Source organism: Plasmodium knowlesi (assembly GCF_000006355.2).
Source record: "Plasmodium knowlesi strain H genome assembly, chromosome: 14".
In the NCBI taxonomy this organism is placed as follows: Eukaryota; Apicomplexa; class Aconoidasida; order Haemosporida; family Plasmodiidae; genus Plasmodium; species Plasmodium knowlesi.
Genome location: NC_011915.2, coordinates 1562966 through 1585007, shown reverse-complemented (window position 1 = coordinate 1585007; position 22042 = coordinate 1562966). Strand labels below are relative to the sequence as shown.

Sequence of the window (22042 nt, the reverse complement as noted above, 5' to 3'; positions counted from 1 at the left end):
ACATTTTTGCATTTCCGTCTCGCTTCAATTTTGCGTTCTTTTTTGCATCCCTTTCTTTCTTCATTTTTTTTTTTTTTTTTTTTTTTTTTTTCTTCATTAGTTCATTTGTTCATTTGTTCATTTGTTCGTTTGTTCACTTTTTTTTTTTTTTTTTTTTCCATTGGTTTGCTTTTTTGCCCAGTGGAAGGGCAGCTTCTAGCCAAAATGAAGGAATTCCCCCGCTCATTCATTAAGGTTCATTTGAAAGGAGAGGAGAAAAAAAACGCTCAAATTTACATTGAATTCTTTTCCATATCTGTGGGAACGTTGGTTTGGACGTGAAAATATGTGTAAAGGTGTGTACCCCTGAAAAAAATTTTTTTTTAATTTCTTCCAGAAGAGGTTGGTTAAGGTCAAGTAAATAACGCCTTCAATTTATGTGTGTTGATTTAGAGACTTTTTTTTTTTTTTTTTTTTTTTAAATGACCGATGTTGACAAATTGGGAAAATTTTAACCTCACCTTTTTTAAAAAAAAAAAAAAAAAATTAAAACAGCTACAAAAAAAAAAAAAAAAAAAAAAAAAAAAAAAGTACATTCGTGTATGTATTTACATCAATTAAATGACAAATTACAATAAAAAAGTGTAACAAATTCTATATTTGTTCAAAAGGGTGAAAAAGGCAAAATTTTTGTGTTTAGTTATATATGATTATATGTAGGGGTAAACAAACAAGTGCGCACACATGTTTGACACAAAGAAAAAAAAAAAAAAAAAAAAAAAAAAACATCGAAAAGGTTATACCAAAATGTAGGTTAAAAATGCACAACTTGTAAATTTATTCTATCGTACATTTTTTTTAATTAGCTAAAAATGAAGAAAAAATAGGCCTATATTTTTTGACAAATGTGTAAAAGTTCCATTGGAATAAGAGCAACCATTTTTTTAACTATTTTTTTTGGATCGCCTTTTTCATTTCGATTTGGTTACATTCGGTCTATTCCATTCTTACCAAATTTTGTGGTGTGTATTTGAAGCGCATTGGACGAGCATTTTCGGAGTTCATTTTTTTCGCACTTTCATTGCAGTCAGCTTGCCCTTCTTTCTGATCCCCATTGTATAAAATTTCCAACGCCGAATAAACCCATCATAGGGCTCCTTTCCAATTCGTAACGAATGGATGGAAAATAAAAAAAAAAAAAAAAATGATTAATTTTGAGCCGAGTAACAATACTGAAAAGAGAAATGAAAAAAAAAAAACATGAATTCAGCTACATAAATTCGGATGAAGAAAAAAGAGAAGAAATAAATGATATGTTAAAAAATTTAAAAAATGAAGAGAGAGATTTGTGCTTTCCTCTGTTAGACTTTTACTTTCTCAATAAGAAATTTAAGTACCATAATTTGAGGGAAAGTCTAGAGATAAATAACAATGTCAATGAGTACATCAATTTGAGGCTTCTGCGGAAGGAAATTGTCCCCAAGGATGTATCCTTCAAAACGGAGCAAAAAAATAGAGAAATGGTGGTTCACAACAAATTGAAGAATCAAATGGAGGAAGCCTGCCTGAAGGATAGGGATGGCGACCTCAGGAGGGACAGCCAAAGCGGCAACCGTGTTAGTAACCACTACTCCATAGGGGGGGATATAAAAGCAGAAGCCGCTATCGTAGAAAACATGAATTTGCCACATGACATTCCCACAATGTGGAAGAAAAACGATATCATAGGAACATTTAACCCAGTCTATAATGCGAGAGATCAAGTCCTAAATGATAACTCTATTGACTCCATTCCCACGATTGATATTTTTTACAACTCCTCAAAATTGCTTACCATACAGACAGTGTTTGAGCCAATCAGTAATTATATATACCTGTTACGGCTACTACCCAAGTTCTGTCTACCTCTGTACGATTCAGGAATTTTGCAATACGCATGTGAAGACCCAATTTTAAATCCTAAATTAAGAGGCTTGGAGATATCTTACAGATTGCTAGTGCACGATATTTTATTTTATGCCTTTTTTTCCTATTTGTCAGATTTGCCATTTTGGGCCAAGCCCCCGATTGAGCTTCTGCGAATTTATAATTACGAAAGTTTATACTCCTTCAATGATTACGAATCTGAACATACAGAAAGGTTAGTCTTTCATAATATAAAAAATATTTTGTACAATTTTTCAGACACGTTAAATAAAATTGAATTGCTGTATCCAAAAAATTATTACATCACGATATTTCCCAACATTTATTTTAAGAACATCATCGAATTTTTAAAAAGTGAAAAATTCAAGTTAAAAAAAATTGTAGTTGTTTTGAAGGGAAAAAATTTCATTGATGAAAAAATGATACACCACATCAAAAGCAACCTTGAGAATTTCAGAGGCATGACAACGGAAAATGTGAAAAAAGAAATAAATCACAAATATTGCCCCACCAATAATGGCAGAAACAAAAGTGAGGCAGTAAAATACGACACAAAAAGTGTAATAGATGCCATAAAAAGGTGTCACAATTGTGATGAGGATTTTTTCTCTCTTGCCGAAGGGAAAAGTGTATCCACCACAAAGGACAGAACTAGACGGAAGTCAAATTGGAAGGAAAAAATGGACATGTCATCAAGGATTGACCAAATGGGAGAGGGAAAAAATCATCAAAGTGATAAACCTAATAGTTTGCCTGAACCCATTCAGAGAGACGGCCAATTATGTAGCACCTCCCCGGAGGATACTTATCCAAGTGAAAATAACAATCATGTAGATAAAGAGAGAGCAACCTGTAGTAATAACATCCCGCAGGAGGAAGGAAAACCAATAAATATTTCGGGGGAAGGCATCCCCAGTGGGTTCGAGAAGTCATGGGACATCTCCAACAATGGAGAAAGCAGCATCCGAAGCAGTTGGAGGGACTTCCCCTTCGAGGACGTGGACAAAAAGGATGAAAGAGATCAACAAAGGAGCCATTCTGACGAATCCGATGGTAAGAAAAATGGTGAACAAGGGGATCAGTTAAGCACTATTGAACAATATAGCGAGGAAGACAACTCCCTTAGGAAAAAGAACCCAATCGATATGTCAGACAATTACAACATAGACAAGTCCGTGTACAATATGTACTACCAGCAGGAGAACAATGACCGAGAGGAAGAGGCCTCTATGATGGAGAGTAAAAAATTCCAAAATAGTAGAAGGTCCAGCAACTCGTCCGAATCGTCATGCAGTGAAGATGATGAAACGGACGATGAAAACATTGATGGGTTTTTTAAAACAAAAAAATTAAAAAGTACAGTGTATGATAAGGACAACTTTTCCTTTTCCAAATTTATGAACAAAATTATAAATTACGAAAAGATCATTGACTACCTGAACAATGACCCGCAACGTCAGGAAAACGAAGACTCCAAGATCAAGTTTTATATTAAATTGTTGTTGTTCGAGAAAGCTAATTCTCCATATGATTTGAATGGATGGACAAACGTGGATGGAAGAGAAAATGTCAGTGATGAAGATCAAGTTAGAAGCACTACGTTTGCGTCGGACAATGGGCAAATCGACGGAGCATCACCCCAGGGGGGAGAAGACTCCTCCATTCGTGCCGATGGTACAGTATCACCTACAGATGACGACGATAATCTCTCGGGGGTGTATCAGCGGACGCGAAGAGAAGGGGGCACCTCGTCTAGCGCTACAATTTCTGTTTCTGTTCCGAACGATACTATGATGGGAAGAAATAATAGCAACGCAGCGGACAGCAGTCAGACCTCTCTATTCGTAAACAACCAAAACGAGAACGAAACGCGTACAGATGAAGAAGAAACAGTTCTCAACGTAACCGAGGATGACCATGTGGTGATTTCATCAGATTATATCAGTAACATGATAAGGAACTTACGCGAAACTTACGGGGTGTCCAATTTCCTATCCTTCAGCAGCAACGAAGGGGAGATGCACGAGGGCACTTTCAATTTAGACGATGTGCAGGATTCGCAAACAAGGTTGACCTTTAATTTTAATTAAAAACGGGGGGGTATGGTGATTTGCAGAGGGGAGATTTAATTTGGTGAAGGAGTAAGGCCATGTGTGGGCGGGGGCGTAAATATTTGTCTGCTATATGTCTAAACATTAATGAAGGTCCATTTCCTTTTTTTTTTTTTTTCTTCCTTGGCGATTTGTTTGTTAATCCTCCATTACGGATTATTCCTTCCGCTTCTTTTAATTTTTTTTTTTTTTTTTTTTTTTTTTCCCTCGTGGTGTGTACTCTACATGTACAAGTACAAATTTTAGCATAAACACAGGGGCATTTTTTTTTTTTTTTTTTAAATATTTGTTCGAGTTTATGAACTTTTTTTTAAGAATATTTTTCCTTGTGCATACGCATAACAAAATTTGATGTTATATTTGGAAAAGCATCATGCGAGCGAATGTGCACGTGTTAGCATGATGGGCGCCTCTCTATGCCTTGCGACAGCGCAGATTAAGTAACCCTTGTGCAGTTTAACTGAGCGTATCACCTATTGATTGAGTGTACCATCGCTTGAGTGTGCCATCGCTTGATTGTACCATCGCTTGAGTTGGGTTTCACCCCTGGGATTTCTGGCCACTTTGCGTCTTTAGAAAGTCCCTCTGTATGGCCTCAATGTCCAGGTTGTACTTGTCCGGGTTCTTGACCTTCTTAATAAGGTATCTTTTTTTCTTCTGCTTGTAGTAAATTCTAATAGGAGTGCCCCGTATGTTGAAGCTCTCCCTTATTCTGCTTTCCAGATATTTTGTGTAATTTTCGTAAGCACACTTTCTAGAATTACAAAAAAAAACAAAACCTGGGGGTTTAATATGGGCCTGAAAGGCGTAGTAAATGTTTAGCGACTTGTTCCTAATTGGAATTGGAGGTCTAAGAAGCAGAGCTTCCTTTATAACGTCATTCAAACTGTTCGTGTTTATTTTCCTTGTGTATTGTTTATACGTCTCTTCAGCATTATCAAATATGTTAAGCAACCTTTGCGATGTCTTCGCAGATATGAATAAAATGTTAGCAAAATCAACTGGCTTTAAAAGATTAAGAACATAATTTTTGGTGTCATTAAAAATATCATTTTTGTTATATATGAGATCCCATTTGTTGCAACAAATTATACAGCTTTTATTTTCCTGCACAATTTTCCTTGCAATATTTATATCATGCGAGCTGATTCCATTAAAAGAGTCAATAACAAGGATGCAGACATCACTACGTTTGATAGCCTTCTCAGTTCTATTAAATAGTAAGTATTCATATTTCGTTTTTTCGCTAAAAGGAATATTTTTTTTCCTTTTTTGTATTCCAGCAGTGTCAATCAGTCTGTAAATTCTATCACTGTCTTTAATCTTTACTAAAACGTCAATTGAATCAACAGTAGTTCCTGCTATTGGAGAAACGATGAAACGATTGCAATTTAAGATTTTATTTAATATACTTGATTTCCCTGTGTTTGGTTTTCCAATGAAGCTAATGTTTATGGTATTTTCTTCATTTCTTTCTTCTTCCAATTCGTTTATCTCCACTTTTTCTATATACTTAATGCACTCGTCTAAAATTTCAGTCAGCCCATTTCCATGGATCCCACTGCAGGGATAGGGCGTCCCGAACCCTAATTCCCAGAAGTTCTGTGCCTTCACATTTCCATCTTTGTACGACTCGCATTTGTTCACGCACACGATTACTTTTAGCATCGCTCTCTTCTGGTCATCATTTTCCTCTTTTTCTTCAGGGCTACTTGTCTCCTTTTCTGTGCTGTTCCTCATGTCAGCATCATTGTCAGATTTTCGGGACGTTATATCCGTTTGAGTGTTGTCCACTGCGAACCTTTCAGACGTGCCACTCGATGTGTTGCTACTTTTCGATGCATCTTCCGCTGAGTGTTCTGCAACCTCATCATGGTTAACCTGGCCGGTTCGCTTCTTCCGAATAGCCATTTTACTAATGTACTCATTTTTAATATACTTCCTGAGGAACCTGCATATCTCGAGGTCCACAGGGTGGACGCCCTTTATCCCATCAACGACGAACAACACAACTGAGGATTCCTTAAGTGCTAACATAATTTGATCTCGTATTTGCTTGCAAAATTTTTCATCTTCGAATATCAAGCCACCTGTATCCACCACCTCAAATTTGTAGCCATCCCAATCCACTTCTCCATAAATTTTATCTCTTGTACTGCTTTCCCCTAAGACGATGCTTCCCTCTTGGAACTTCCTCGTCAGTCGGTTGAATATGGTCGACTTTCCAACATTCGGTCTGCCTATAATAGATATAAGGGGTAGGTTCCTTATAATTTTTAGGTCGACGTCTTTCTTTTTTCCCTTGCGTTCGCGCAACGATTCGTCATGAAAATTTTTTTTTTTTCCTCCATATGCCTGGGTACTTTCTTCGCCTTGCAATGCCTTTTCTTCGCTTCCCATTTGGCCTTCATAATTTTCTCCCTTTTCGCAAAAATCTCCTTTTCCTTCCTCCTCGGATGAAATTTCTCCCATATGACGTTCACAATTCTGTGTCCACCCTTCGTATCCATCGGGAGGGACGGATGCACACCCTGGGGAGTCACCATTCGAAAGAGTTCCTCCCTCATGGGTCATATCACTCAGAAAATGGACACCCTTTTGGTATCCTTTTTCCCTCTCTTCATCTTCGCGTCGGTCTGCGCTTCCATGTTGATTGTCCACCTCTTCAAGCGTTGTCTCCTTATCGTAGTATTTTTCTTCACCTCCCTCGAGTTCTTTGTCTGTTTGACCGTCTATCTTGGTTCCTTCATGTGTAGGCCGCCCATTTTTACATCCAGAATTATTTCTTAAATTTCCATTCTTGACGAATAGTTCAAAACGGTAAACTTTCTTTCTCAATTCATTGTTTTCATTTAAAAAGGGGGGGATGTGAGAGGAATAACCCAAAGGGCCAAGATTCTTCTTCTTTTGCACCTTATTATGGGGAAATAAATTATTTACACCAGGATGATGAAAAAATTTAATCATGTAACTATTGCAAAATTGTACGAGGGGAAAAGTAAAAATTGTTAAGAGGAAGGAAACTTTTAATTTCATAATAAAAATTATTTACTATGATTTTTTCCAACGGTTGGATTTTATGTGTGCGCGTTGTACTCTTGTGAATGTTGGCGCCTGAGTTATGGAGCTACTCATCTGTGTAAGCAAATACATTCTGTGGAAAACTACTTCTCCCATATGACGTTGGCATAAGGCATACGTTTCCACATAGTTCAATCTCCTCCATTTCAGCCAGGAAGAAAATAACCTTTATACGTACAATGCCTTTTTAAGGGGATGAGATTAGGGAGGATGAAACCCTCTCGAAATTACCACATGGGCAATGTGTTAAAGCTAAGCATTGTGTCAAATGTGTTGCATGTTCTGTTGCAGTACATTTCACAGTAATGAGAAGATGTGGATCAGGATGATACGCGAAAAGTATGTTACAAAAGAGGAATAACCAAATGAGAGGGCGTGCGAAAACATACCATAATAAAAAATTATGAACAGTATGGTTTAACCATGACAACCTCTGCGTACATAAATTGGATGGAGCAGCACGGAGAATGAAAACTCACTCGCTATTTACCTCACCTTTAAAAATCTCTAATCGTGCAAAATAGGATTGCTTAATAAAATGGCAATTTTAAGTTACAGAAGTGCAGACGCCGTTTTGCCGAAGGTTCAAAAAAAAATTGTAGGCATGATTAAACGCAGAAAACCTTCCATTATATATGCGTAGGCACGTGAAAGCATTTTTTTTTTTTTTAAGGTTTCAAAAAATGTCCCGAACATTCGTTCACTATTTTGACCATAAAAAAAAGAATTTGCCTATTTATACTATTAGGTTAAGTTTCGAATTTTTTTTTTTCACTTAAAAAAAAATAAAAAAGTGCAAATATAGATCAAATGGGAGAGCAAATTTTTTAATGTTGCAAAAATGTGCGCAAGGGAACTTACGCAGGTTGCGGGAAATCCGAAGAGGGCGGAGTATGTATAGCAAAATGATGGTCAGCTACTTCATTGAAATGCACTGCGTACTGAACGAGAGAGGCACATCCTCTACAGTATATACACACAAGGAGCTGACAGGTGTATATTTCAATGAGTGTGCAAAAAGGGGGGTGTTATCTAAAGGGGTTTCCAAAAAGGGCCAAGGGTCTACCCTCTGCGCATCATTTTGGAAATTCCCCAACTGTTACAAAGAGGCGTTTCTAACATGATGGTATAAAACCCCATCGTATGTTCTTCACCTTTCCATTTCAAGTTAAAATGGAGGAACGTCTTCTTTTTTTTTTTTTTTTTCTTTTTCTTTTTTTTTCCCCTCCTGATTGGGACATTTTTTTTCCACTGGAACGGATATACATATCTATATAAGTATACTAACATGCTTGTCAACACATTTACAGAGAAAAAGACTGCTCCCCATTAGGGTACTCCCTTCCCCAAATGAAGTATCAAATATCCTGCATGTTATTCATCACTTTCCTTCTTTTCGATTCAGTCACTTGGTTTTTCTTCTCCTTCTCATAGGTAGCTTTTCTCTTGGCTTGTTCTGACGTAATGCACTTTTCTTTTTTACCGCCATTATTGTTATTAACACCCTCCTCTTTCATTTTGTCAAATTCGTTCACATTTTTATCAAAAATAAAATCATCGGCAAAATCGATGATAAGATGTCTTCCATACAAATGGGTATGTTGTAATGACTCAATCGCAGTGAGGCATTCATTTTTTGACATGAACTCAACAAATGCATATCCTCTACTTCTGTTATATGCATTTTTGGGTATTCTGACACTTTTGATATTTCCAAATGCAGAAAATAATTTCCTTAATTCTTCTTTCGTTACTTGAAAAGCTAAATTTTTTACTAGCAACTTTTTGGTAATTTTTTTTTTTTCCTTAACTACCTCTTTTTCTTCATTATTTTTATTTTTTTTTTTTTTAACTCTGTTACGAGAAAGACTCAGCTCCAGTACATGCCCATCCAAAGTTGTGGCGGTCAACTTTTTGATAGCCTCAAGAGCTAGCTCCTTACTTTTAAATTCCACAAAACCGTATCCCTGAGACAACAATTTCTGTTCTGGCTCTTTTCCCTTTTCATCATTCTTCTTCGATATGGCCTTCTTACTCTTCACAATATTACAGGTTATAAATCCTTCCAACTTTTCGAATAACTTCTTTAGGTCTTCTTCCTTTGTATTGAAGTTGAGGTTCTTGACGTAGATACTCGCATGTGTAATTTCTTCATCACTGGACTCGCTTTCGCTATAGTGTTGTTCCTCCTTCGGGGCCCCCTCCTGTTCAGATTTTTTCACTGCTTCTTTCGCGGGTATTTCTCCACTCTTCGTCTCCCCCTTGTTACTACTTCCGTCGCCATCCTGATTTTCCTTCTTCTGGAACAGATTCATGGGGGCCCATTCCAAATAGAGAGGAAGCTTCTTATACCGTATGTATGAGTTCGATATGAAGGCCTTCTTCGCATTTTCCGCTTTCTCGAATTGTAATATGGCTATATTATTATAGGGGGAAAAACTAACTTTGCTCAAAACACCATACTTCTTAAAAAGGCTTATTACTTCCTTTTGATTTGTTTGAATGGACAAATTTTTTACAATTATGGTATCATCACTGCGTTTGTACTTGACGACGTGGTTCGTGTGGCTGGGCTCCTCCCCGGGGGGATTATCTCCGTCCGTTTTTCCATCCGTCTCTCCACTCGGTTCTCCCCCCTCGTCCCTCTTCCTATATATCTGCTCGAAGGCCTCCAAGTAGATCCCCTCCTTCTTTATCCACTCCTTCATTTTGTTAATTATGTATGTCTCCGTCAGCGAAACATTAACGGCAATATTTCTGTCCTTTATATTTAGTATAGAATTCGGGCTACATTTATTTTCCTTGCAGAAACTGTGAATGCTTGAGTTAATGTCTGTGTAGAGAATATTCCAGATGTTTTCATTTTGGCAATTCCTTTTTTTTTGAATTTCCAATATTTTCTTATATGATGTTTTTGAATCATGAGATAATTTAATGAACACATTATTTTTTTCTTTCTCTGTATATTCGTAGTCTCCAATTTTTTCTTTAGCATATTTAACGCTTAACACTTTGCCCCTAAAAATGGCATGATTTAAAAATTGCTTGGCTCGCTCGCAGGCGCTGGGGAACATAAAATTGACGAAGGCATATACCTTTACATTTGTAAGGTCACTATTAAGGATAGACTCATTTTTGTTGCTTCTGTTTTTATTTTTCCAATCTTCGGCCTCCCCATCACCTATCACTCTGTCATTCATTTTCTCCACACCGCTGTCATCTTCGTCCACCTTTTTTTTTTTTTTTTTTTTTTCTTTTACCTTTTCGTTTGCAAAGGAGTCGTGGTTTTCCTTCAACAGTTTTATAAAAAAGTCGTCACTCGATTTGTTGTTTTTTTTCTCATTTAAATTTAGAACTACTGCTCCTTTTTTTACGTTCCTAAAGACCTTCACATCGACGACGGGACCAAAACGTTCACACAGATTCTTTACGTCCTGCTCGCTTACAGGGGGCAGGTTAAAGATGATAATTTTTCCTGTGTTCATATTTTCACAATTCTCATCATCCATGCCATTGTCCTCTTTTTTTTTCACTTCCTTTTCGTCGCTTGACAGATTACTCGCTGTGCTCATTTCGTCTTCGAATAGACGATTCCTTTGCGCACCTTTATCGTTCTGGTCATTCTTATCACTGTGGTTATTTATCTCACTTTCCTCCCTTTTGGAGATTTTTTTCAGCCAATCTAGGGCTCCTTCCTCCTCGGCCTCCTCATTTTCTGCATTACTTTTTGCGTCATCCCCTGTATCAGCATGTGCAGCATCATCCCTGTTGCCTTCCTCATCTACCTCCTCCTTAGCACCATTTGTGCGTGTCTTCTCCGCTGGGTCCAACCGTTCGCTGGGGTTATCCCCCTCCATTTTGATCTTCTTCTTTTCCTTTTTTTTTTTTTTTTTCTTCTTCTTCTTCTTCTCTTCCTCCTTCACCTCGCCCTGAACCGGTTGATCATCTAAAAATATCATGTGGCTCCTGGTCGTGCTCATCCCCGCTTTGGTTTTCTTGATGGGAATCGTTTTGTTGACAAAATTATTGCTCTTCACAATTTTCACAGACTTGTCTTTCTTCATTTTTTGTATATCCCCTATACGTTTAAGGGCATAGGAAGTGGCGTTTCTGCTCTGCTGTGCATTTTTGGAAATAAGTGGAGAAAAAGCATCTTCAATGACAATTTTACTAGTATTAATATAGGTGTTATTAAAAGATTTTTTAAAATTTTCACAATCTGTATTGTTAATAAAACCTATGAAGCAAATTTTCCTCGACTCAAAAATTTCTTTATTCTTGACAATTTTTTTTCTCTTCATAATTTTTATATCTGTTATTTTAAATTCATAATTCCCTTTCATTTTAAAAAAGTGTTTCTTTAAATCCATTTCGTTCATATATTTTGGGATATTTTTTATGATCAATCTTGTTTTGTCAAAGTTGGATTCATTTTGGAAGGGTCTACTGTTACAGTTGCTATCAGCCGTGTCCATGTTGCTCAGGCTGGCCGCCGCGTTGTCCATCATTGTGGCATGCTGTGAATAAAAACTTGCTTAGTATAGAGCCTCCACGTTAGAATAAAATAAGTACTAAAAATTAATATAAGGCATATATTTACGTGTTTTTTCAGTTCAAGAGTATATTTAAATCTTCTTCAGAAATGTCCCACTGGTTAGTCCATTCCTACCATTGGGGCGTACTGATAATTCGTACGATGTATAACTTTGAAATGGTTCTTTATTTGATTTTCCTTCGGCCACTGCTTCCTTCGGAATTTTCATCTTTTTTTCTCTTCTTCACTAAAAAATCGATACTCTCAATGGTGGTACATTTGAAAACTTTGGTTAGAAGTACAGCCTTCTTTTTAACAAAATAGGCCCCCCTCGCATAAAAATTGGTTCATACTTTTAAATGGGGGTCTTCACTTAAAATTCAAAATAGGCATGGTACACGTATAATATATTCTTGCTTCGGAAAAAATATGCCCCATTGGAACTGCTTGAAAAATATATGCAATCCACAATGAGTTCATATACAAGAAAAAAAAAAAAAAAAAGTTACAAAACAGAGTTAAATTTACATATTCAAATATGCTAAAGGAATTAATGTCCCTTAAATATGCAACATCGACCTCATTTTTTTTTCCTTCATAAGCTTGCGCGAAACTTTTTGGTTGCTTAAAAATTGAGAATCTTACAATGCTGTATATGTGGTAATCCTACGGGGCGGAAACTAAAAAATCCGCTTTAATTTTTTTTTTTTTTTTTTTTTTTTTTTTTTTTTTTCACCGCGTTAAGAGCATATGTTATTTTATGTGACAACGTGATGCGAGTTGTTCGAAATAGGTTTCACGTAAAATTATTATCGCCTTCTTCGCTTTCACGTTCTTCATCTCCACAAATCAGTATCCCTTATTGAATAAGAATAAATATTGTCACTGTAGGTATAGGAATCTTAATGCAACAGCGATTTGACTGGACAAATTTGTGGTTGTACAGGAAATGACAAAATAAACGAAAATGAACAGGTCGGATTTTCCCCTCCTCCCTTATGCACGAAAAAGGGGGAAATAGGAATATAGCATTATTGTACTCGGACAAATGCACCAAAAAAGGGTGCCATTTTTTTTTACGCACATATATGGGAGGAAAAGTATATTCACCTAGTGACGCAAAAATTGCCCTCCTTTTTATTTTCCCCGCATAAACGTATACTAGTGTATGCACTGTATCCCCCCCCCTTAAAAAAAAAAAAAAAATTAACAAATGGTTTACAAAGACTGGCTAAGATAGGTTCTTCAAAAGTCTAAATTTTCAGCGCAATGCCTGATCAATCTTTCGCAATTTATCCATGTGTTGACTCATTTTTCGTCTTTACGAATTTGTCCTATTGAGACGGCTACAACATCGTTCATGCGTAGCGATGAGGTTACCCCATTTGCTTGCACAATGTGGATGTCCTGTACTTAGCGCATTCAGCGCGTTCTCCCACATTTATTCAGCGATTCCTTTATGTGTGAGTGTATCTATTCGCTCGTCCGCCTGTCCACTTCCCCATTCCTGCGCCTGCTTCACTTCACTTCACCTTTTGCTAACAAATGGGCGCTCAAAATGCGGGGCAACGTGGACGTGACAAGTTTGCTGGAAAAATGCACTCTGAATTTTCTTACATCCCTTCTGGACAAAAAGAAAAAAAAAAAAGTTTTGTCAAAAGGAAAAATTCTTGAAATGGCAAGACTGTTCTGCATCATCGAAATAGTTTCGAAAAACTTAAAAACCAATACGCATTCCACATTGAGACAAATATTTTACACAAACCCACACTTGTTCATGTCGCAAAATGTTTCAAATGTAGCCATTGGAAAGTTAACAAAAATTATAAAAATTCCGAGAGAGTTGCTAAACATTTATAATTCCCCCAAAGGAATAATCAGAGGAAATATTTTCCTCCGGGAAAAAAAATCAAGTGAATATAAAACTGCGCAAAAAGATGGTTTTATGTTTCACCATTCTTATCTACACAAATGGCACGTTATAAGTGTTCATGTACATATGCGCATGCCCGCACAGAAATATTCAACTAAAATACTTCCAACTCGTTTTCGCTTTAGGTCCATGGGTTGATTGCATGAGTATTTTTGAAGTTCGTCAAAGGGGCCATAGCACAAGGCCGTTGTTGTATATGGCCATACCGACTAAACGCACACAACGCATGTCTACACATATATAGTTACGCATTTAATTAATATCAAGTTTATTTCGCATATATTATATGTCACTCAACACATTATATACAGTTGCTCATTTTGAATGCACATTTTATCCTATGCTTTACCCCCGTTGTAGCGTATGGTTTATGCCATTTGTTCATGCGCAAACAGTACCCCCTGCTGCACACGTTTTTTTTTTTTTTTTTTTTTTTTTTTTTTCAGACGAGAGGGCATTTGATATGCCCCTTTGGAATCTCCGATATAAAAATTTCGCCTGATGTGAAATACGTCCTAATAGTGGAAAAGGAGACGATTTTTTTTAGGCTACTTCAATCTGATTTCATTTCGAATTATGGACCCTGCATTTTAATAACGGCTAGAGGGTTCCCAGGTTGGCACTCTCGTGAATGATAATCCGGAGGAGGGGGGTGCACAGATATGTGGGAATACCTGCATATATATACATATGTACATATAATCGTATATATATGAACATATATGTAAACCCTTCCGCATGGCCTCCCTTTTACAGACATTAACACTAGGCAACTACTTTACGAAATCCGTAGATACAACAAAGGCTTGAAGGTTTTCTGCATCACCGATTACGATGCTTATGGTTATCTCGAGATGGATGCATAGAGAAATGGCCGTGAGGACAATGTCATTTCGCTCTTTTTCGCATCGTTCCACCGTAAGCGCTGCAATGCATACGTTGATTCAAGCGCGAATATTTTCCCCTTGCCCTCACGAAGGTCTAAGCATAGCGTTCACATATACCTCGAAGATGGAGTCAAAAGTTTACTGTTAAGCAAAATGTTGAAAAACGAAAAAAAAAAAAAAAAAAAAAAATCTTCCTTTATTTATTATTTTTTTCTTTTTTTTTCAAAAGATACAAAGAAGAATATTCCTTTTCCTCCTCATCCCATTCTTAATAAATATAGACGTAGAAGACGTATCCATTGATAATTTATTTTGGCTGAATTTGTTTTCCCCGGAGGAAGGACTTCAAAAACATGTTTTAAAAGATATTGATATAAGTAAACTGACCTTAAGGGACATCCGAATGTTGGACAAGTGGGGATTTGGATAAGTTGCATCTTCTCTTACACATGAAGAGAGTGCATAGACTGACACGAGTGGAAAATAGCAACGAGTTATGCAAAGTATGTGTTCCTATTTTTCACTTTTCCCTTTCCCCCTCTTTTATCTCTTGTAGCATTTGCGAGACAGTAAAAAGTAGCCGCAAATTCTGCTCCTCTGAAATTATTGCGTGGACGTAAGGGGGAAAAAAACGAAAAGAAAAATGCACATGCTGATAACTTGGAGAGGGTTGTAAAATGCTCTTCTGTTAATGTCCCCCATTGCATTTCTCCTTTTTACGTTTTTTTCCCTTTGAAGAGAACATGCTAACCACATGAAAACATCAGGCATGAAATACGAAGTAGATGCAATTCAGGATATTGAAAAGTATTTGAGCATAAGAATTGAGGAACTCCTTTGATTCGGATGATGAAAAGCATTGCACCTCCCCCCCGGTGAGATACAGATTTATGAGCAGGAGGGAATTCTCAACACATGCTTACATGTACATCCGTGTGTCCACCGTTTGGTTTCATTTTTTTTTTTTTTTTTTGTTTGTTTTCTCCACAAAGGGGCATGAATAAAAGGGTGCCATTTGTTCGTTACTTAACACAAAGTTTGGGGTCTGCCAATTAGGGGTCTCACTTATTTGTGTCCTCGCAATAATAAGCACCCCGCTGATTTACACAAAAACACGCCACATCTACAACTTTGAATTGATCACCGAAGAAATGCGCCCGTGTATCATTCCAAGTGTCAAAAAAATGATAAAAAAAAAAAAAATAAATTAAAAAAAAATATATATATATCATAGTTACACGCATATGCCCCCGCACATATATCAGAAGCAGTCAACCGATAAATTAAAGAACGAAATTTTAACTTGCAAATTGAAGGATAGAAAAATATCGATGGCAGAAATTCCCAAAAGAAAGGGGCCCCAATACATTATTTAAAATATTAACCACCCCCCCTTATGATTTCTTCTTGTACGTTGAACTCTCCATAAAAGGTTGATATTCCATCTCAGCAAAAGTTTCAAATGCCTCTCACTAGTGGTCTTCACCATGTGAACTAAAGCAAGATATTTCGGTGACATCTAGTTAGAAGAAAAAAAGTGAAATGACAGATAGTCATAAGTACACATACGGGCTTAGCTACGCGCAAGTATATTTACCCACACGGGGGCGCAGCACGTATCGGAAAGAAGGAACACAGGGACACATGTAAAAAACTAAAAGGATGGTATACAGAACTACGGAAAGAAGGAAACTCCTTTTTTTTTTTTTTTTTTTCTTTTTCTGCTTTTTTTTTCTATTCATTTGCGGTTTATACTATGTTGAAAAACTGCTTCGAAAAGCTAGTCAGATTTTCTCACCAATGCGTAAGACATTATTGCAAAAATAAGAATGAAGTGCTACTAATAAAAAGATTCTCCTTTGCCACGAACACGATTTGTATGAGAACCCACAGAAATAGTATTTTGAGTGGCTTTTATCTCCCTTTTTTAAAATCCCATTTTAACTTTGTATTAAAGAAGCAAATAAGCACAAAGCGTAGAAGGTACTTTAAAATTAGAAAACATCAGAAAAAAAAATACAAAAAAAAAAGAATGGGTCTGTCTACCATTCCTTGGATCCCAACGAAAGAGAAAGTGAGGACATATAAATTACCTAGGCAAAGCAGACTTATAAATAAAAGGTTCATGAGGGATAAGAAGGGTGGTCGCAGGTATCGCTTGAAGAAGCAGCGATGAAAGGAGGTGGCTTCTCCATGCATGCACCTCTCAAGGGATGGATGATTATTTGTTTTGCTTATCCTTTTTTGAGTAACTGGGACACAGTTTTGTCCTATCCCGTTTCATATTTTATTTCGTTTTTTTTTTTTTTTCTGTGCAAGCAACATAGGAAGGATATTTTCTTTTTTTCCGCGTTGAACGAAGAAATATAAAATGTTGATTCACCCACGCGTGTTTTTCTATAGCGCCCAACGTCCACCGTGCTTTGCTATGCTCCTACGCATTTTCTCTGCCCCTCCTCACCTGTGTGACACATTTAAATAGTCAAATTAAACTTAAAACTGAAAAAACAATGTTGCAAAGTTGTGTCTAATAAGATTTGTGGAAAAATCCTACTACTATATAAAAGACATTTATAAAAAAAAAAAATAAAATAAAATAACGACTGACAACTTTAATTATAAACAGGTGAAGGAATAAAAACAAAATTATTTCAGAGGAGGGGGTGGTACATGGAAAAGGGAAAATGGACGGGCAAAGGCTAATGCGAAATCGCATCGGCGAAATGCAAAAGCGGCGACCCAAATGTGAGCATGCATAAAAGCAAGGAAAAAAAAAAAAAAAAAAAAAATTAAAAGTTAAACGCTAGTGCAAATGCGAATGCAAAAAAGTCATAAAATAAAACTTAACAAAAAGTTTAAACAATGCAATTCATAACGAAAAGGGGAAGTAACGAATTTTTTTCATTCATATATCTTTTGGATATAATGAATATAAACTGAAAACATACGTTCCTACAAATATGCACAACAGATTATTTCATGTGTACAGAAGTACATAGATCTCTGTGCTTAATTAATAAGGAAAATAAAATGGAGGTATTCACCCGCGGGTTTTGTTGAACGATGCCATTTTGGCAGTGTGTATTCCGTTTTTACATTAGTGTCCAAACAGAATGCTGCATTTCACATTACACTATTTTCGTTTATCCTCTGATGCGATGTGATAATTGCACTGATACGATCTTCTCCCCTCTCCCTGGAGAAATTATTTTTCACCGTTTTCCCGATGGACGGGTATACTGGAACAGCACATGTACATGTCAAAAGTGAAGTGGCCCGCACATTACACTTTTCTTTAACAGCCAAAGGGGCCTCGCTCTGTACATACTGAAAAAGGTACACTTGCACGCGTATTCCGCGAATTGGTCATTCGCCTAACGGTATGTGCCTATACTTTACTTTGCCGCCTTCTTGGCTAATATCTGTGCCCTCAGAGTCTTCATTCTGAGGATAACTTCCTCTAGCGTTCTTGTCTTTATCTCAGAAGCCACTAACTGAAGCCTCTCTTTTTTCGGTAAAGATGCAGGGTGCTTCATCAGCGCTTGCTCCAACAAATGCTGCTCCTGATGCGTCCATGGCCGCTTCACCTCCGCGTGGCCATTTAAATTATTCGTTAAATTATTTGTCAAATTATCTGCCGAGTTATTTGTTAAGTTTTCTTCCCCATCGGTTGTCATTTTTACATCCCTCTTATCCAAATTGTCATCAATTTTTTTCATCACTCCTTTATTTTGATTTTTAAAATTATCAAAAGCAGTTTCCTCAAAGTTTCTGCTTAAATTTTTTAGGGTTTCATTTTCGAACATTTCTTTCGTCTTCTTTATAACTTCTTTCACACTTTTCGTTTTTATAAAATTGGAAATCTGTTCCCATCTATTTCTGGTCCCCCCTGGGTAGGACTTCAATGCCTTCGCAAGTAGGGATACTTCCTGGGCAGTCCACTTCCCGCATGTATTACTAGATTCTTCATTCTTCTTTTTGTCATTTTCAGAAACGTGACCACTTCCAAGTTCATTCATTAGCTTTACATTATCGCTAACTTGTTCTTGCACAGGGGATGGGCTTCTATTTATGGTTTCCTCTTCTGTTATCTGTGCACCTTTTTCATTTTTGTTTTTTGTATTCGCGGTTTCCTCCAAGTTCTTCGTTTGTTCTTTTTCCACAACAAGGGTAAATTGGTTAATGTATTTTTTAAATATCAGTATTAGCAGCTCGATTTCCTTTTCTGCCAGTTCTATATTCTTCAGGTGGCCTATAAACCCGGTGGTTCTGTTTCCCCCACTGTCCTTGATGTTCTGTGTTTGACTGGCCATTTGACCCACCACCTGCTTGACCGTTTGGTTAACCACCTGATTGCGTGTCGTGCTACTCGCTGTGCTACACGTCGTACTGCTCATGGTGTTATTCCGCATGTCCATGTTTTCTGAGGGGCTTCTCTTGGAATCGTCACCGTCAGATACTTTTGGCTCTCCTGAATTCACTCCGTTTGTTACCTTCTCCGCATTTACTAATTTTTTCTCATTCTGTTCATCTTCTCTTTTGTTACCAGTTGTATACACTTCCACTTGTGGATCATTTTCTCCTGTTTCTATTTTGCTGTGGTGAAGATGATTATTTTCAGAAGGTGGTCTTTCAAAGGAGGTTTTGCTATTCATCACTTGGTTTTGTTTGTCCTTGTCTACAGAAAAGTTATCCTTATGGTCATCGTTGCTAATCTTAGCGATATGCCCATTTAATGTGTTGTTCTCCTCCTTCTTGGTCTTATAATTTTTGTCATTTGTGTAACCCGCGGAGTGTTTGGACGAACCTGAATTGGCGTGTTCACGGGGGTCCTTCTTCACTATGTTATTTGAGTCCTGCTTGGCAATTCCATTCATCCCTACCAAACTACTGGACCCATTTTCATAAACACTATTCGTGTTAATTAGGGCACTGCTATCACTCTTGCCGTGTGCAATGTGTGTTACATCTTTCCCCCCTTGTGATTGCTTAATAACCTGGTTATCGTTGGAGACATTCGTCTTTTCTACAGAAAGGGAATTCCCCTTTTGCAGGTTAAAATTGAGAAATACATAAATGTCATCTATAAATTCACACAAGGTTTCAAAGGGCATAAGGGATAATCTTTCCTGCACCAAATCCGAGTCTACATATTTAGCTAACTTGGTTACGCAGAGCGATTTAATATGGTGTCTCCAAATTTTTACAGCTGCTTTGTTGTCCTTATTTTTTTTATCATTGCTCTGTTGATTGGTGGTGCTCTCCTTTTCCATTTCGTTCGTGGCCCCATCAATTTTTTTCTGTTTCTCCAATATGGACAATTCTTTTTTCCTTTGTTTCTCCAATTTGACTCTCTTATTTTCTGCAATAATTCTGGGGTCGTTATTGTACGCTAAATCTACCAATTTTATAATTCTTAAATTTTCAGCTTTGGAAGCCTTTTTCTGAATTTTTTTATTTTCTCTTTCCATCCATCTCCTCTCCTCTCGACACTCTGCTTCTTCATAGTTATACTCATTTTGATACGAGAAATCTCTCCAATTGATAAAATTATACCAAAAGTCGTAAAAATATTTTACATTTTTTATATCTGTATGTTCATCTCCTATATCTGGCACTGGTTTCTTAGCTGACCACTTGGCATTTCTTTTAAAAACTGGTCTCAAAAATTCATAAAAATTCGGGGCTTCCTCCAGTTCAGTTAACGTTGGAATGTATTCATCAAATGGAATGGAACTGTCATACTGTTTTCGAAGTGTTTTGTCTGACAGAACAGCGTAAGAATCTTGAATTTTTAGGAACATTATTTTTTTTTCTTCTGGAGTTAATTTTTCTATATTATATTTTTCCATGTAATACATAAAGTCCTTTTGGGTTTCCTGGCTGCCATGTTGGCCTTTTGCCTTAGCATTATCATCGTTTCTGTTACCGTCTTTGCCCTTCTCCCTTTCCTTCTTCCTTTTTCTTTCCTTTTCTTTTTGATTTAAAAAGGTCGTTCCTTTGTTTTTATCAGGATGAAATAACAATATAAGTTTTTTGTACGACGCTTTTATGGTCTCTAAATCATCTGCCTCCTCCACACTTAAAACTTCATAAACATTTATGTTATTGTTTATGCATTTTTTCACTAAATTCGAGCTCTTCTTATTGTTTGCCTTTTCCTGTTTCTTTTTATTGCTACTGTCCATGTTGTTCGTATCATCATAATCATCTTCGTAATTTTTGTCTTTGTTATTTTTCGTAGACTTTTCTTTGTTGTAGTCACCACCATGGTCCCCCTCACTGTGAGGTTCCTCTTCCCCTTGATTCTTTCCTTTAAGTTCATTCAAGTAATCTATTTTTTCTTTATAAAGAAATATCTCCTCTATCGGAATTTGTTTACCTTCCTTTGTCTTTTTCTTTTTCCCTTTTAGCAAAGCAATTTCGTATTTTACATAAAACATAAACCCCGCTGGTTCGACTTTTTTCTTTCTTATACTTACACCATGATGGGTGGAGATGTAGGGTAGGCTGCTAAGTTGACTAGCGTAATCCTCTTCATTTTTTGCTTTAATGTCCTGTAGGCAAAATTGTTCTTCGCTCTGTGTGCACGCATTTTTTGGTAATATAATATCTTTCATTTTGTTAATTCGGAGGGGGTAAAACCGATAGGTAGAATATGGTGTGTGGAGTAATAAATTAGTTCGGTCTGTGGACTGTCGGAAGGATTGGAATGTAATTCGTCGGAAGGTTTCTCTGTTGAATTGCTGTTCAAGCCACTAGCGCGGAAGTGGAGGCCACGTGGGGGCTTATAAATTCTTCTAAATTATAAATGGCTACCCCAGGATTTCTCACACACGGGGGCACATATACATACACCTGCCAACATACATGTGCAATTACATGTGCAATTACATGTGCAATTACATGTGCAATTACATGTGCAATTACATGTACACATACATGCATACATACATGCATACATACAGCTGCGCAAATGCGACTAGCTCCAAGCGGCTGGCGGCAACACAGGTCGGTTCATTTGTAGAGTCCTCCCTTTTCCCACAAATAACTGTTCACGTGGATGTGCACACAAAACCCCCCCTATTTTCCCTCTCACCCTGGAAGACCAACTTTCACTGATTTAAATGAAAACGTAGGGTCGCGCATGGAAGGGCTGAACGTCTTCAATTCTTTCATGCCGATTTTGAGTGTCAAAATGTTGGCCATCCGCCGAACTCTCTCACAATTACGCTGACAAGTATTTCGCGCACATGTACCTGCACATATACCTGCACATATACCTGCACATATACGTATATATATATATATATATATATATATATATATATATATATACCTTGAATATGTGTAAATTTATATAGATGGGCTAATTTACATCTGTTCACACACATCTGCGCCATGCATTTCAGCATATGCGAATGCGCACATGGGGGTTGCCACTCGTGAGTTCATAAAACGTTCCCTTCATCTGTATATCAAAAAGGAAGTGTTCTGTAGGGGAGGTAGCATAACTACACGGGCGCGCACGGACAATAGGCATAAGTATATATATAAATTTATATGTGTATATGTACATATACGATACATA

The 22042-nt window shown here is 37.0% G+C and overlaps 6 protein-coding genes across 6 annotated transcripts; 3 read left to right on the top strand and 3 right to left on the bottom strand.

The window, feature by feature from the left end:
• Positions 1–1223: 1223 nt before the first annotated feature.
• Positions 1224–3995, top strand: PKNH_1437000 (conserved protein, unknown function; the record flags this gene model as incomplete). Its single annotated transcript, XM_002262213.1, has 1 exon — positions 1224–3995. One exon carries the CDS (start codon positions 1224–1226, stop codon positions 3993–3995), a length of 2772 nt encoding a protein of 923 aa, XP_002262249.1.
• Positions 3996–4556: 561 nt separating this feature from the next.
• On the bottom strand, positions 4557–7052 carry PKNH_1436900 (GTP-binding protein EngA, putative; the record flags this gene model as incomplete). The annotated part of the gene is made up of 1 exon (XM_002262212.1): positions 4557–7052. The coding sequence occupies one exon, from the start codon at positions 7050–7052 to the stop codon at positions 4557–4559; it is 2496 nt and encodes an 831-aa protein (XP_002262248.1).
• A 1403-nt stretch (positions 7053–8455) lies between these two features.
• On the bottom strand, positions 8456–11605 carry PKNH_1436800 (multiple RNA-binding domain-containing protein 1, putative; the record flags this gene model as incomplete). Its single annotated transcript, XM_002262211.1, has 1 exon — positions 8456–11605. The coding sequence occupies one exon, from the start codon at positions 11603–11605 to the stop codon at positions 8456–8458; it is 3150 nt and encodes a 1049-aa protein (XP_002262247.1).
• A 1584-nt stretch (positions 11606–13189) lies between these two features.
• On the top strand, positions 13190–15292 carry PKNH_1436700 (meiotic recombination protein SPO11, putative; the record flags this gene model as incomplete). The annotated part of the gene is made up of 8 exons (XM_039113659.1): positions 13190–13544; positions 13690–13721; positions 14011–14179; positions 14321–14407; positions 14544–14594; positions 14733–14865; positions 15008–15067; positions 15190–15292. The coding sequence occupies 8 exons, from the start codon at positions 13190–13192 to the stop codon at positions 15290–15292; spliced, it is 990 nt and encodes a 329-aa protein (XP_038970030.1).
• A 915-nt stretch (positions 15293–16207) lies between these two features.
• On the top strand, positions 16208–16627 carry PKNH_1436600 (conserved protein, unknown function; the record flags this gene model as incomplete). The annotated part of the gene is made up of 1 exon (XM_002262209.1): positions 16208–16627. One exon carries the CDS (start codon positions 16208–16210, stop codon positions 16625–16627), a length of 420 nt encoding a protein of 139 aa, XP_002262245.1.
• A 1219-nt stretch (positions 16628–17846) lies between these two features.
• Positions 17847–21071, bottom strand: PKNH_1436500 (DNA-binding chaperone, putative; the record flags this gene model as incomplete). Its single annotated transcript, XM_002262208.1, has 1 exon — positions 17847–21071. One exon carries the CDS (start codon positions 21069–21071, stop codon positions 17847–17849), a length of 3225 nt encoding a protein of 1074 aa, XP_002262244.1.
• Positions 21072–22042: the final 971 nt, after the last annotated feature.